We start from the raw sequence: 15,787 nt of genomic DNA on the forward strand, positions 1-15,787 counted from the left end.
GTGGGGGTGGAACTGGACCCTCTGACGGTGGTATCTGAAAAGAGGATGCTGTCCAAGTTGCATGCCATCTTGGACAATGACTCCCATCCACTCCACAATGTACTGGTTAGGCACAGGAGTACATTCAGCCAGAGACTCATTCCACCGAGATGTAACACTGAGCGGCATAGGAAGTCACTCCTACCTGTGGCCATCAAACTTTACAACTCCTCCCTCGGAGTGTCAGACACCCTGAGCCAATAGGCTGGTCCTGGACTTATTTCCACTTGGCATGATTAACTTATTATTATTATTTAATTATTTATGGTTTTATATTGCTATATTTCTTCACTATTCTTGGTGTGGCTGTAATGAAACCCAATTTCCCTCGGGATCAATACAGTCTGTCTGTCTGTCATTCTAGCTTCGGTTTTTGCATAACCTGAGCAGAAATCTTTTATCCAGCCTTACTAGTGAACTGATCTGACTTGGGAGAAATACAGCATACAAGTAGGCATGCTAATGTGAAAAGAAGGATGGAATGAGAAAGATTCAGTAATGGAGGCAAAGGTCTTATGGTCAAAGGTGAGGGAAGGAAATGATACCCCAGTATTGAGGTGGGAGGAAAACACCACGGCACCTTGTCAAAGGCCTTCTGAAAATCCAAATACACAACCTCTAACAATGCTCCTTTGTCTATCCTGCTTGTTATTTCCTCAAAGAATTCCAACAGATTTGTCAGGCAAGATTTTGGCCTATTTTGCAATGTACATCCAAATATCCCAAAACCTCACCTTTAACAATCGACTCCAACATCTCCCTAATCACCGAGCTCAACCTAACTGGCCTATCGTTTCTTTTTTTCCGCCTCCCTCACTTCTTGAAGAGTGGAATTGCATTTGCAATTTTTCAGTTTTCCGGAACCATGCCAGAATCTAGTGATTCCTGAAAGATCATTACTAATGCCTCCTGAATCTCTTCAGCCACTTCATCCAGATCCATGGGGTGTAGTCTATCTGGCCCAGACCTTTCAGCTTTCCAAGCACCTTTTCCCTAATAATAGCATCTGCGCTTACTTCTGCCTCCTAAAAATCCTGAACTTCTGGCATACTGCCAACTGTCTTCCACTGTGAAGACTGATGCAAAATACTTATTCAGTTCATCTGCAATTTCTGTGTCTCCCATTACTACCTCTCCAGTACCATTTTCCAATGGTTCCACATCTCACTTCTCTTACTTCTGGTATATCTGGAAAAACTTTTGATATCCCTTTTGATATTATTGGCTAGCTTACCTTCATATTTCATCTTTTTCCTCGTTATGGCTTTTGTAGTTGACTTTTGTTGGTTTTTAAAAGCTTCCCAATCCTCTAACTACCCACTAATATTTACTCAGTTATATTCCTTCTCTGTTGCTTTTATGTTGGTTTAAACTTCTCTCATCAGCCATGGCTGTGTCATCCTGCCATCTTCTTCTTTGCGATGTTTTTATCCTGTGTCTTCTGAATTGCTCCAGTTATTGCTGCTGTGCCACTATTCTTGCTAATGACCCCTTCCAATCTTCCCTCATGGCTCAGCAATTCCCTTTACTCCACGGTAATACTGATACATTCGACTTTAGTGTGTCTCTCTCACACACACACACACACACAAACTGCAGGGGGAACTCTGTCATATTATGATTACTGCCTCCTAAGGGTTCCTTTACTTTAAGCTCCCTAATCCAATCCAGTTCATTACTGAACACCCAGTCCAGAATTGTCATTTCCCCAGTGGGCTCAACCACAAGATGCTATAAAAGTCATCTCATAGGCATGCTACAAAATTCTCTCTCTTGGGATCCGAAATGAACACCAACCTGATTTTCCCATATCTACCTGCATACTGAAATCCCCCACGACTATTGTAACATTGCCCTTTTGATGTGCATTTTCTACTTCCCGCTGTAATTTCTGGCTCACATCCTGGCTACTGTTTGGAGGCCTGTATATACTTCGCATCAGAGTCTTTTTACCCTTGCAGTTCCCTAACTCTACCCACAACAATTCTACATCTTCTGATCCTATGTCACCTCTTTCTAATGATTTGATTTCATTTTTTACCTACACAGCCACACCACTGTTGGCCAGAAAGAACTACAATATGCAAATCAGTGAATTTGAATAAATCAAGAACAGTGGAAGCAGACAGGCCAATTGCCTTCATTCTTGACATGAGGGAGGAAACAGCGGCTACCATTTTATGAAGAGACTGTTCTCCATTTGATCTTGTGCAGTGCTCCTCCACCCCTTACCAGATGGTGTTGCAGTCTGTCAGAATGATCTCCATGGTACATCTGAAGAAAAATCTGCGATGGTCTTTGGTGACATACCGAATCTCTTCATACTTCTAATGAAATACAGCCACTGTCTCTCATGCCTTCTTTGTAATTGCATCAATATATTGGGCCTAGGAAAGATCCTCACAGATGATGACACCCAGGAACTTGAAACTGCTCACCCTTTCCACTTCTGATCCTTCAATGAGGACTGATATGTGTTCCCTTGTCTTACCCTTTCTAAAGTCCACAATCAATTCTTTGGTCTTATTGATGTTAAAAGAGAGATTGTGGGTGTGACACCACTCAACCAGCTGATCTATCTTGCTCCTGTATGCCTTCATGTCACCATCTGAAATTCTGCCATCAATATTTGTATCACTGGCAAATTGATAGATGGCATTTGAGCTGTGACTGGCCACACAGTCATGGCAGTAGAGAGAGTAGAGCAGTGGGCTAAGCACACACCCCCGAGGTGCGCCAGTGTTGATTATCAGCGAGGTAAAGATGCTATTTCCAATCAATACAGACTGGTCTTCCAGTGAGGAAGTCAGGGATCCAGTTGCAGAGGAAGATACAGAGGGCTAGGTTTGGAGCTTTTTGATCAGAACTGTAGGAGTGACTGTGTTACATGTCGAGCTGTAGTGAAAAAATAGCAACCTGATGTAAGTATTAGTGTTGTCTAGGTAATCCAAGGCTGTGTGAAGAGTCAGTGAGATCACATCTGCGATAGACCTATTGTGGCTATAGACCAATTGCAATGGGTCCAGGTCCTCGCAGGAGTTGATTCTAGCCATGACCAACCTCTCAAAGCACTTCAACACCATAGGTGTGAATGCCACTGGACAATAGTTGTTAAGGCATCGCATCCTGCTCTTCTTGGGCATTGGTGTGATTGTTGCCCTTTTGAAGCAGGTGGGAACTGAGCTGAGTCTGTGGCTGGATCAGCCACAATCTTATTGAACGGTGGAGCAGACTCAACAGGACAGATAACCTACTCCTACTCCTTTTTCTTATGTTCTTACCACACAAACATTTCAAAACTGTTCGACACCAAGCAACGACTTTACAAACTCCCATCTGTGTAACCATGCACCACTGTAATAGATAGATAGATAGATAGATAGATACTTTATTCATCCCCATGGGGAAATTCAACATTTTTTCCAATGTCCCATACACTTGTTGTAGCAAATACTCCCCTGCTCAAGCTTTGTACCAATGTACATTTCTCCAGATTTGCTTTCATCCTGTCTTGTAAATCTCTAAAATTTGAAGAGTTTTGAGTATTATCCACAACTTACATCATGAAACTTGTAACCAATTACATTATATAAGGGTTGTTCCTGAATTGCCAACAATAGGAGGGGAAGGCAGTTATTTTAAGTGATTGATCGCCTTTTTCTAAGCAACTTTATATATTTTTTAAAGAGTCTTAAAATCAATGGCTTTGAGTTAACGATCATTGAAATCTGCACTACAATGTGAAAATGATAAGCGCAAGATTTTCTGACAGATGCTTTAATAATTTGAAGATCAGTTTTCCAATGCTACTGCATAATCATTCTGACCACATTGACAATAAATAGGTATTAAGGATCAGTGTTCCAAGTCAGCTGCATAATCATCCTAACCACAATGATGATAAACAAGATAATGATTTAACAGGAAGGATGAGGCGAGACCTTTTTAGGAATACCTGGTCAAAATTGAAACCACAGGAACTAGTAATATATTCATTCCTATTTGTTGATCATTCTCATCCAATCCAATGAATTTTTAACATGCAAGTCTCATGATTTTACAAATCAATCTTTTCACTTCTAATTGGTAAACTGCGAAGCTGTCTCCTGTCCATGTAACTGGTCGCCATTCTTTTTTGGTTGACCTTCAAAGAAATGCCAAGATAGAGTGGCTGTGGAGAGGATGTTTCCTGTAGTGGAGTGTCTTGGACCTGAGGACACAGCCTCAGAATACAAAGATGTATCTTTAGAACAGAGATGAGGAGGAACTTCTTTAGTAGAGGGTAGCGATTCTGTGGAATTAATTTCAACAGGTGGCTGTGAAGGCCAATTAAATGGGTATTTTTAAGGCAGATATCGATAGGTTCTTGATTAGCATAAGCATTACAGGAGAATGTGGTTGAGAGGGATAATACCGGTAAATCAGCTATGATGGAATAGTGGAGCAAACTGAGTGGGAAGAATGCTCCAATTCCACCCCTACATTATATGGTCTTTTGCCAGTATTGTAATTGTATTAATCAAGTTGGTTGGAAGTGCAGGTTGTTTTAAAGAGCAAGTACTATTAGGACAAATTTGTCACATTACATCACTTTTCCTTTCACACCAGTGGGCTCAACCCCCTTTTGATACCACACAGAAGTGGCTAGAGACCACTTGAGGATGATGAAATCACAGGAAGAAGCAGAGGTGGATCACCTAATTGCCACTTTCCACTAAATATGGTAGCAAATGGTCTACCTTTCCTTCAACATTCAAATGCTGGGCTCTGCTACTGTTGAGGATATGGATGCTCTTGGAATCCCTTTCTTCCATTAATTGATAAACTGTTAATCTACTTTCACAAATAGATGTGGTAGGATTACAGAGCTTTGACCTGATGTTTGAATGTGAGATCAAGCTAAGACTGATTGATTGAGTGTGATTGGCTGTGGAGGCCAAGTCATTGAATATATTTAAAGCAGAGGTTGAGAGGTTCTTGATTAGATTGAGAAGGCACGAGAATGGGGTTGAGAGGGACAATCAATCAGCCACGATGGAATGGCAGAATGGCCCAATTCTGCTCCTTTGTCTTCTGGTCTTACCACCTAGCTCTGGCTCTTACATGTTACTTCAATTGTTTTGCATGCAAGTGCTCTTGTTCAGCTCTTTCATCTGGCCTGGAGTTACAGAAAAAAGGGTCTTAGAAGGACCAGAGCTAGGATGATAAGACCAGAAGACATAGGAGCAGAATTAGACCATTTGGCCCATCTAGTCATTGTTCAGTTGTCCCTGTTAAAAAGTTAGTTTTTTTTTTGCCCCTGTTAAAGTTACTGTTGAAAAGTTAGAGGTCAAGCCTCAACCTTGGCTAAGTATTAAGGAGCTGGGCCAGAAGGGCCTGTTGCCTTCTGAATCTTATACAAAGAGCCAGGGTAAGTAATAAAGAACAAAATGGTATGTGAAACATCTATGCAATAAGGCTGTCTCCTTAAATGTAGATGGTGAGCTTTGCTATTTTACACATTATTAGGGGTTACATAAAATAAGTTTCTCAAATATTTATCTTGCTTGCTTATACACAAAAAATCAGTTGTTAATTCATATTTGCCTACAAGTCACTCAATCTATAAGTTTAGAAAATGAGAGAGACAAACACTGAAATTGAATTGGAATTGGTTTATACATGATGCACATTTTGGTTTCAGGAATTCATTTCACATCACAAGAGACTCTGAAGCCAAAACAAATAGAAGGTCAACCCAAAATTTCTAAATAATCTTTTATTCTTTCCAATATATGGAAGTCGGCCTTTTGCAATTTATTTGTCACAGAGAAACTGTAAGACATACCTTTGTGTTGAAGCAATCTGCATTCTGGGAAATCTTATAAAGTTGTGGGAATCGCAGCATGTTGTCTTGGCTACAAGTCCTTTCAAAAATGCCCATTGTGAAGGGAGGTAAGGCAGTGAAAATCTGGAAAGATTTAAATGAAAAATACTTTAATGAATAATTAAAAAAATCATTCCTGAAATGGAGTTCAGTAACTTTTTAAATTATTATACCACACACTGTGCAGTAAAATAAATGAAAGATTTAAAAACTTCTACAATGAAATATGCACCTGAATACTATAATATGCAATGGTGCACTACACAATACCCCATTAAAGCCAAGTTGAAACCCAAGTCATATTTATGAAATACTTAAGATGTCATTGGATATCTAAGTACTTCATGAAGAAGTGGGATACAATCCAGGATGAGACCAACTAGGAAAAACATCTGGAAATAGAGTTGCAAACAAGTGACTGAGAATGTTTTTGTAGTTGAAGAGGTAATGCTTCAGAGAAAATAGCAAACGTCAATATTTGCAATAATAAAAATTTGAATGCTCGCAGTATATAGAATAAGGTAGATGATCATGCAACGCAATTAGCAACTGGCATCAATGAGTCGTGGCTCTTAAGTGGAAGATTAACATCCAAGGATGCACAAAGGAGGTAGACAGAGGCAGAAAATTGAAAGAAATCAAATGCTCAGAAAGAGGTGACCTAGGATTGGAAAACGTAGAATGCGGGTAGAGTTAAGAAACTGTAAGGGAGGTATATACAGGGATCCAAATAGTAGCCAGGATGTGTGGAGATAAAAGAGGCAATAAAAAAGGGCAATGTTATGATAGTCATGGGGGATTTCAATATGCAGGTGGATTGGGAAAACTAGTTTGGAGTTGGACCACAAGAGAAGGAAATTGTAGAATGTCTACGAGATGGATTTTTAGAGCACCAGCAAAAAAGCAATTCTAGATTGGGTGTTGTATAATGAAACAGATTTGAATAGAGAGCTTAGGGTAAAGGTACATTTAGGAGATAGTGATCATAACATGACTGTATTCATCTTGCACTCTAGGAGGGAGAAACTAAAATTGGATGGACAGTAGTGCTAGTCAGTTTGTGAACCTTGTAGAATATTCTCTATTTCTGCATAAACATGACCTAAAATGTGATCAGTGACTTTTTAAATTATTATACCACACACTACGCAGTAAAATAAATGAAAGATGTCATGAATGATGCCCTATGTCACCTCTTTCCAAAGATGAAGTTCCATCTCTTATCAACGGTGCAACACCACCATTTATGCCTTCTTGCCTGTCCTTTCGATATAAAGTATATCCTTTGATGTTAAGCTCCTAACTATGGCCTTCTTTCAGCCATGACTCAATGATGCCCACAATGTCATACCAGTCAATCTCTATTTGTGCCACGGGGTTGTCCACCTTATTCTGAATGCTAAGCATATTTAAATACAGCACCTTCAGTCCTGCATCCTTTGTCCTTTTAAGTTTTGTCTCTATGGTTCAATTTAACTCTTTGCTCTGTTTGGATTTGTACCCAATCATTGGCTTGTCCTTCCTTATATTTATGCTACACCCATCATCTACTTGTTAGCTGTTACCTCATCCTCATCTCTATCATACTGGTTCCCATCCACCTGTCATATTAATTTAAATCACTCCCAACATCTGGGATACAATGTTGGCATTTATTTCAAGGGGAATAGAATATAAAAGCAAGGAGATAACGCTAAGCCTTTATAAGACACTGGTCAGGCCACACTTGGAGAATTGTCAACAGTTCGGGCCCCATATCTTAAGAAGGATATGTTGTCATTGGGCAGAGTCCAGAGGAGGTTCACGGGGATAGTTCTGGGAATGAAGGGGTTAACATATGAGAGACCTTTAGCAGCTTTGGGCCTGTATTTACTGGAATTTAGAAGAACATGGGTGGATCTCATTGAAACCTACCAAAAGTTGAAAGGACTAGATAGGGTGGATGTGGAGAGGATGTTTCCTATGATGAGGGTATATACAACTAGAAGGCACAGCCTCAAAATTTAGGGGCAGTCCTTTAGAACAGAGGTAAGGAGGTATTTTTTCACCAGAGTAGTAAATCTGTGGAATGCTCTGCCACAGACTGCAGTGGAGGCCAAGTCCGTGGGTATATTTAAGGTGAAAGTTGATAGTTTCCTGATCTGTCAAGGCATCAAAGGATATTACGAGAAGACTGGTGTAAGCAGTTGAATGGGATCCGGGATCAGCCATGATGAAACGGCGGAGCAGACTCAATCGTCTGAATGGCCTAATTCTGCTCCATGACTTATGGTCTTATAGACTCCACCCCAGGGTTCTGAAAGAAATGGCTGAAGAGATTGTGAAGGCATTAATAATGATCTTTCAAGAATCACTAGATTCTGGAATGGTTCCTGAGGACTGAAAAATTGAAAATGTTCCTCCACTCTTCAAGAAGAGAGGGAGGCAAAAGACAGGAAATTATATGCCAGTTAACCTAACTTCAGTGGTTGGGAAAATGTTTGAGCCCATTATTAAGGATGAACTTCCTTTATTCAACTTTTGAATGTTGAAAGGTCTAGACAAAGTAATGTGGAAAAGATGTTTTACATGGTGGGGAGTCTAGGACAAGGCGGCATAGCCGTAAATGGAGGGGCATCCATTTAACAGAGGGTGGTAAATTTGTGGTATTTGTTACTACAGGCAGCTGTGGAGGCAGGTCATTGGTGTATCTAAGGTGCAGATTGATAAGTTCTTAATTGGCCACAGCATCAAAGATTATGGTGAGAAAGCCGGGGAGTGGGGCTGAGGAGAGAAAAAAAAGGATCAGCCATGATTGAATGGCTGAGCAGACTCGATGGGCCAAATGGCCTAATTCTGCTGCTATGTCTTACGTCTTATGGTCTAACTTTCAGGGTACTTGGAGGCACACAATAAAATACGCCAAAGTCAGCAGAGTTAGTGGATATTGTACACTTAAATTTTCATTAGGCCTTTGACAAGGTGCCGCACACAAGGCTGCTAAATGAGACAAGAGCCATGAAATTACAGGAAAGATACTAGTATGGATAGAAGACTGGCAGACTGGCAGGAGCCAAAGATTGGGAATAAAAGGGGCCTTTTCTGGTTGGCTGCCAACGATTGTTGATGTTCCAAGGGGCTGATGTTGGGACCACTTCTTTTTATGTTTAATGTCAATGATTTAGCTGATGGAATTGAAGGCTTTGTGGGCAAGTTTGTGAGTGACACAAAGATAGGTGGAGGGACAGCCTGCAGAAGAATTTAGAAAGACTAGGAGAATGGGCTAAGAAGTGGCAGGTGGAACACAGTGTAAGGAAGTATGGTCATGCACTTTGGTGGAAGAAATAGAAGCACAGACTATTTTCTAAACCGGGAGGGAATTCAGAAATCACAGGTGCAAAGAAACTTGGCAGTCCTTGTGCAAGATTCTCTAAATGTTAACTTGTAGGTGGAGTCGATGGTAAGGAAAGCAAATGCAATGTTAGCCTTCACTTTGAGAGGACTAGAACATAAAAGCAAGGATGTAATGCTGAGGCTTTATATGGCACTGGACTGCACTTGAAACATAGTGAGTAGTTTTGGGCCCCTATCTGCCTGGATTGGAGAGTGTCCGAAGGAGGTCCAAGAGAATATTCTCAGGAATGAAAGGTTCAGCATATGAGCAGCATTTGATAACTTGGCCTACACTCGCTGGAGTTTAGCAGAATGAAGGGGTATCTGATTGAAACTTATTGGATATTGAAGGGCCTAGATAGAGTGGATGTGGAAATGATGTTTCCATAATGGGGAAGTCTAGAACCAGTATGCACAGTTTCAGAATAGAAGGATGTCCAATTAGAACAGAGATGAGGAGGAATTTCTTTTGCAAAGGGTGGTGAGTCTGTGGAATTCATTGCCACAGAGGCTGTGAAGGCCAAGTCACTGGGTATATTTAAAGTGGAGGTTGCTAGGTTCTTGATTAGTAAGGGTGTCAAAAGCTACAGAGAGAAGGCAGAAGATTGGGGCTGAGAGCGATGAATCATCTGCCCTGATGGAAAGGCAGGATTGTCTAATTCTGCTCTAATGTCTTATGGCCTTAAGAGTGAACAGCATTGGCTTAAATGGCAGCATTCTTTTCCAGCTGTATGTATATGATTGGGCAGTACGACTTTAGATTCTAATATTCTGTGTAATAAGTGCTGTGCCAGACTTTAACTCGGAATATTAAACTGAAACTAGGACATAGTCTCAAAATTCCAGGGAGTAGATTTAGGATGGAGATGAGGAGGAACTGCTTTTCCCAGACAGTGGTGAATCTGTGGAATTCTCTGCCCAATGAAGCAGTGGAGGCTAACTCAGTAAATATATTCAAGACAAGGTCGAATAGATTTTCACATAGTAGGGGAATTGAGGGTTATGGGGAAAAGCCAGGTAGGTGGAGATGAGTTCTCCGCCAGAGTAGCCATGATCTTATTGAATGGCAGACCAGGCTCGATGGGCCAGATGGTCTACTCCGACTCCCATTTCGTATGGATGTCCAGAGTGCTTCTTTCATTCCACTAGATAAATGTTATTTCAGGGTTGCTACACCTACTTCTTCAAATTTAAGTTTAAACATGCAAGATATGTAGGTCTGATCAAGCAGAAGCTGCTTTTTCAGATTCTAATTCATTTATTTATAACATGAATATTGAAACATGCAGTGAAATGCTTTGTGTTAGCAACCTAAAGATGTGCTGGGGTCACCACACTTTCCTAAGCTAACCTAGTATGTCCACAAGCAACAGCAACAAAATAAAACCAAAAAAAAAGCAGCAAAATAAGCCAGTTTCCTCCCTCCCTCCCACCCATCCTCTCACATAGAAGACAGGCTACCTCTGGACCTCTAACTTCTGGCCACACCACCCCAGGGGCTTCAAACCATTGGGTTTTCACTTTCGGACTTGCCAACTTTGGTCTTCAACCTTCAGAGTTTGATGTTTGGCATTAACTATAGGACTTCCCAATCACAGAACTTTGAAGTCTGGGCCTCCAACCCCAGGACTCACCAACCTGGGGGGGTTATCTGTGGCCTGGACTTGCAAACATGGGGCCTCTGACTTCCAGGCATGCCAACACTGGGCTTCAATTTCTGGGCTCACCAACTTTGGTCTTTGACTTTCAGTATTGACCCCAAAACTTGCCAATGACAGGGCCTCAAACTCTGGACTTGTATGGACCTTTAACCCCAGAACTCATCATCCTCAGGGTGGGGAGAAGGGAGGTCACTAGCCCTCATCTACAGAACCTATTGACCTCAACGACTGATCAAAGGGTTAGTTGATCTTCATCTTCGGTGCTTGCCAACCCGACATCCATCCATCGGGTTCACTGGCTTTCTACTGTGGAGAGCTCCAACCTGCACTCTGGTTCCTCACCCTGACTCTCCACTTATTACCCCAGATAACTAACTCACCTTATTCCTGTTGCTAGCTCCCTGCACTACCACCCAAACCATCCCTACGAACCTAGAAAGCAACTAGATCTAAGCGATGACCTTGATAGACATCATAGCTCAGTGCTATCTTGACTGGAAGTTCTTGGAACGATCTATAGTGAAAAAAATAGGAATTCTGAGTTCATATGTACTTACCACATTATACAGGCTGATACACCATCGCTCAAAGAGAATCTGCCCTGAAAATCCATTGACAAATGCAAACCAAAGCTATAACATAAAAAGAAAGTCAACAGTTTATTCCTGAATGAACCATTCATCATTAGTGAGTTAACAGATGTGTAGAAACAGAAACTTAGAAAACAGGACACGTTATTAGTTAAAGCCTTGTTACCCATTATTCATTAAAATATTTCAATCCCAACTAAATACATGCACTTCCTTCTCTTTTTTTTGTTTAAAAAGGAAAGTCAGCAACTACAGCAGACATCTTTTCCTTTGTTGAAGAAAGGTAATAGGGATAATCTTGGTATTTATAGACCAGAGAGTCTCACGTAATTGGTGGACAAATTATTGGAGAGGATTTTTATCGACAGGACTACTGAATATTTGGAGAAGGATAATCTGATTAAGGATAGTCAACAAGGCTTTGGTCAGATATAACAAGCTTGATTGAATTCTTTGATGAAGGCAGAGCAGAGATGTGGTGCATATGCTATTTTGGTAAGGGATTTGACAAAGTTTGAAAGAATTAATGCAGATGAGTACAGATTAAAACTGCAATTAATTTACTTATACTCAATGTCTGGAAAGGAGTGCAAACAATTTTTTTAATATCACCATTATGAATCCTGGATTGACAAGTGCTATCAGTGTTACATTTAATCCATTTAGTGTTGTGTATGTTAATGGCAGGATCTCCTTTAACATCCCTCATGTTGCATTGGCGTTGATGCCATGTTCTGCATTTTGACTTTTAATTTAGCAGGATCTGGGTATGAAATCATATTTTCTGCTTTAGCTGCAAGGAATAGTTGCAGTGGCAACAATACCAATACATTCATTCTATCATGGAAAGTGAATAATTTGAAGAACAGGAAAGAAAATTTTCCAGGGACTTGGTTAATGCTACTCCATCAACAAACACTATAAATTAATAAATTAACTCATGATTCATCACATAATTGATTGGTGAACACTACTATTGCAAAATGGCCACCATTTCTACCTTCACAAACACAGCCATAGGTCTTTAAGGCTTATGTGCAGGATTTGTGCTTCAATGTAATTGACCTCTATATCAATATAAGTAGAAACAATATCAATGTAAATATAGGATGAACTCAAGACTCAACTTCTGTATGTCTCAAGGTTAATGTAGATGCCAATGAATGCGTTTCAGAATCAGAATCAGGTTTATCATCACCTGCATGTGACGTAAAATTTGTTAATTTAGCAGCAGCAGCTCAATACAATACATAATCTAGCAGAGAGAGAGAGAAAAAAATAAAATATAATAAACAAGTAAATCATTTACATATATTGAATAGATTATTTAAAAAAATGTACAAAAATAGAAATACTGCATATCAAAAAATTGAGGAAGTGTCCAAAGCTTCAATGTCCATTTAGGAATCAGATGGCAGAGGGGAAGAAGCTGTTCCTGAATTGCTGAGTGTGTGTCTTCAGGCTTCTGCACCTCCTACCTGATGGTAACAGTGAGAAAAGGACATGCCCTGGGTGCTGGAGGTCTTTAATAATAGATGCTGCCTTTCTGAGACACCGCTTCCTAAAGATGTCCTGGATACTTTGTAGGCTAGTACCCAAGATGGAGCTGACTAAATTTACAACCTTCTGCAGCTTCTTTCGGTCCTGTGCAGTAGCCCCTCCATACCAGACAGTGATGCAGCCTGTCAGAATGCTCTCCATGATGCAACTATAGCAGTTCCTGAGCATATTTGTTGATATGCCAATTCGCTTCAAACTCCTAATAAAGTATAGCCGCCGTCTTGCCTTCTTTATGACTACGTCAATATGCTGGGACCAGGTTAGATCCTCAGAGATCTTGACACCCAGGAACTTGAAGCTGCTCACTCTCTCTACTTCTGATCCCTCTATGAGGATTGGTACATGTTCCTTCGTCTTACCCTTCTTGAAGTCCACAATCTGTTCTTTCGTCTTACTGACGTTGAATGCCAGGTTGTTGCTGTGGCACCATTCCACTAGTTGGCATATCTCACTCCTGTACACCCTCTCGTCACCACCTGAGATTCTACCAACAATGGTTGTATTGTCAGCAAATTTGTAGAAAATTTCACTTCTTAGGGTTACCATTAGTTCTTTTGCCATTTTAATGGACTTCAAAGGATTAAATCTACTATGAAAATCTTAGAATGATATTTAAAGTCTGCTAAAATTAGCTACTTTGGACATAAGTTAAATATTAATCTGGTCAGGGTGCATTTTTTTTATATAAACCATAGCTTTCAGTAATGGCAGGGTACAAGGAGAATTCCCTGTCCTTCTGGAATTTTAAGGTTTACATTTTTGTACATTCACTTCAATTCAGCCAAGTAATTTGAACTGTTTTTATACACACTGGAAACAGTCTGCATGATCAGTACAAACTCACTATAACTCTATAAATAATGAGCAACAGATTTGACAGCTTGGGAAAAATCTAGCCAGCAGCTACTGCCTTTTGATTAATGCTGTTATTGGCATGCTTGACAGTGGACATCAGTTATATAGATGGGAGCTTTCACTCTGCTATATGTCACAAAATAGACTTGTCAAACATGCACATATTACTACGGAACAAAGAATCGCATCAGCCACTTCAAGGGAGAGAAACAGAAACAGGCAACAGCAATCAATCCTTAGCAGTGAACTCAATTCATACTAGCCAGGTTTTATGAAGCAGCCACCACCTCCAGCAAGTGACACACCTTTATGGGACTCCTGAATCTTAACTGTTGCAGAAGATTGAGAAAAGAGCCACCATGTTCCCTTCCTCCAGCTCATTTCAATCTAACGGCAGGCTATTTGACTAAGCCAAGGTTGTGACAAAGTTCATGCCATGTCCCCACTCAATATAATCTATGCAAAGAGCTCAGTGCATTAACGGGCAAGTTAAAATCAGGCTGTCTCAGGTACGCACATTAAAAAGAAATGATTCACGGCAGTATGTAGAGTTAATCAGTGTCAAATATTCCTTCTTCAATTTGTAGCTTTGAAAACTACTAAGTTACTCATCTGCAATTCACAGAACATGGCAAATTGAAAATTGATTGTATATGCTGATCCAACATCAATGATCATATTTGAAACATTTTGTTGCAGCTTGATTCTCTGTTGTGCAGAAATTACTCAGGTCAGATGGCATAAGAGAGTGAACTCATATACAGAAAAGAGTTTTCATTTGTATTGTGTCTTAACTTCATTATGCCACTGGCGTTTAGAGTAGCAATGAAGGTCCTCCATCGCTGACAGTGTTCAGGGATACCTTCGTCATGTCAGTAGCTTCCTCTAAGTTTTCATTACTGTCAGTCATGCAAGCCCCAGGTGGAGACTCAGGAATACCATCGCAAACAAATGTAGAGGATTCTTCATCGCTGTTTCTGTAACAGTTTTGTTTTACCAGTCAGGGTTGTTAGCCCTGAATCTGGAGACTGGTGGGCACCAAATATTTTGACTTGAAATATAACCATTATTTTATGGTCAGAAGATGCATGAAAACCCAACAAAACAGGACACTGCCATTGGATTCAATGCAAAGTTCAATGTTGTGCAGAATAAAAGTTGCATCACTCACTCGGCAGGCACTGGTTTTAGAACAATGGGACTGCCCTACAGTCAAAGAGTGGCTTAATGCTGCCAGTTCACCTCAGAAGCACAGCCACATCCAGCATAATTTAGCCCAATATAGAACATTTTGTGGGAGATGTGGATCCCAGCAAAAATGAATGAAAGATCTCGAGAAAATATGACTGCAAGATTAAGAACATGTGTGTTTGGATTATATTGTGTGGATGGTTAGAGAGAAAGTCAAGGCATGGGAGAGAAGGGAGTAAGGGGAATGTTCGGGTAGAGCCTACGACTGCTGAGGGATGAGGAATTGCTCATCACTGAAGTTGAAAGCATTGGGATTAAGATGATGATGCTTGGAAGAGATCAAGATGGAAGACATCATAGAGGATGAGTAAACACGGGGATAAGCAAACTGAGTGCACATGTTGGGCACTTTTATTTTGAGATCCTATTATATTTTAAAGATTATGGCTAAGCTTTCCAACAATGAATATACTGAATGCATCATGATTAAAAGCAAGTATTTTTCACTTGAAATCCAATATATGTTATATACTAACCATTTGTTAAAAAATCCATAAAACAATTAATTTTTTAAAAAAGAGAAGTGGAAATGCAAGGGAAAAGATAAAAGATGGAGGAAGTTACAAGTTCATCAAAACTCATATGAATAAAGT

The 15,787-nt window shown here is 40.2% G+C and overlaps 1 protein-coding gene and 1 long non-coding RNA gene across 11 annotated transcripts in view; one reads left to right on the forward strand and one right to left on the reverse strand.

Annotated features, from left to right (window-relative positions):
* atp8a2 (ATPase phospholipid transporting 8A2) overlaps nt 1–15,787 on the reverse strand; it is a 461,717-nt gene that overhangs the window by 74,589 nt on the left and 371,341 nt on the right. For all 10 annotated transcript variants that reach the window (XM_073043757.1, XM_073043755.1, XM_073043759.1 and 7 more), the window contains 2 exons: nt 11,496–11,570; nt 5,867–5,989 (listed from right to left, as the gene is read on the reverse strand). In XM_073043757.1, coding sequence (XP_072899858.1) covers nt 5,867–5,989; nt 11,496–11,570 — 198 coding nt within the window. The remainder of the gene's footprint in view (nt 1–5,866; nt 5,990–11,495; nt 11,571–15,787) is intronic.
* The window catches only part of LOC140726856 (uncharacterized), a 72,199-nt gene that overhangs the window by 24,982 nt on the left and 31,430 nt on the right, over nt 1–15,787 (forward strand). The gene's annotated exons all lie outside the window — the stretch shown is intronic.

Source organism: Hemitrygon akajei, chromosome 4 (assembly GCF_048418815.1).
Source record: "Hemitrygon akajei chromosome 4, sHemAka1.3, whole genome shotgun sequence".
In the NCBI taxonomy this organism is placed as follows: Eukaryota; Metazoa; Chordata; class Chondrichthyes; order Myliobatiformes; family Dasyatidae; genus Hemitrygon; species Hemitrygon akajei.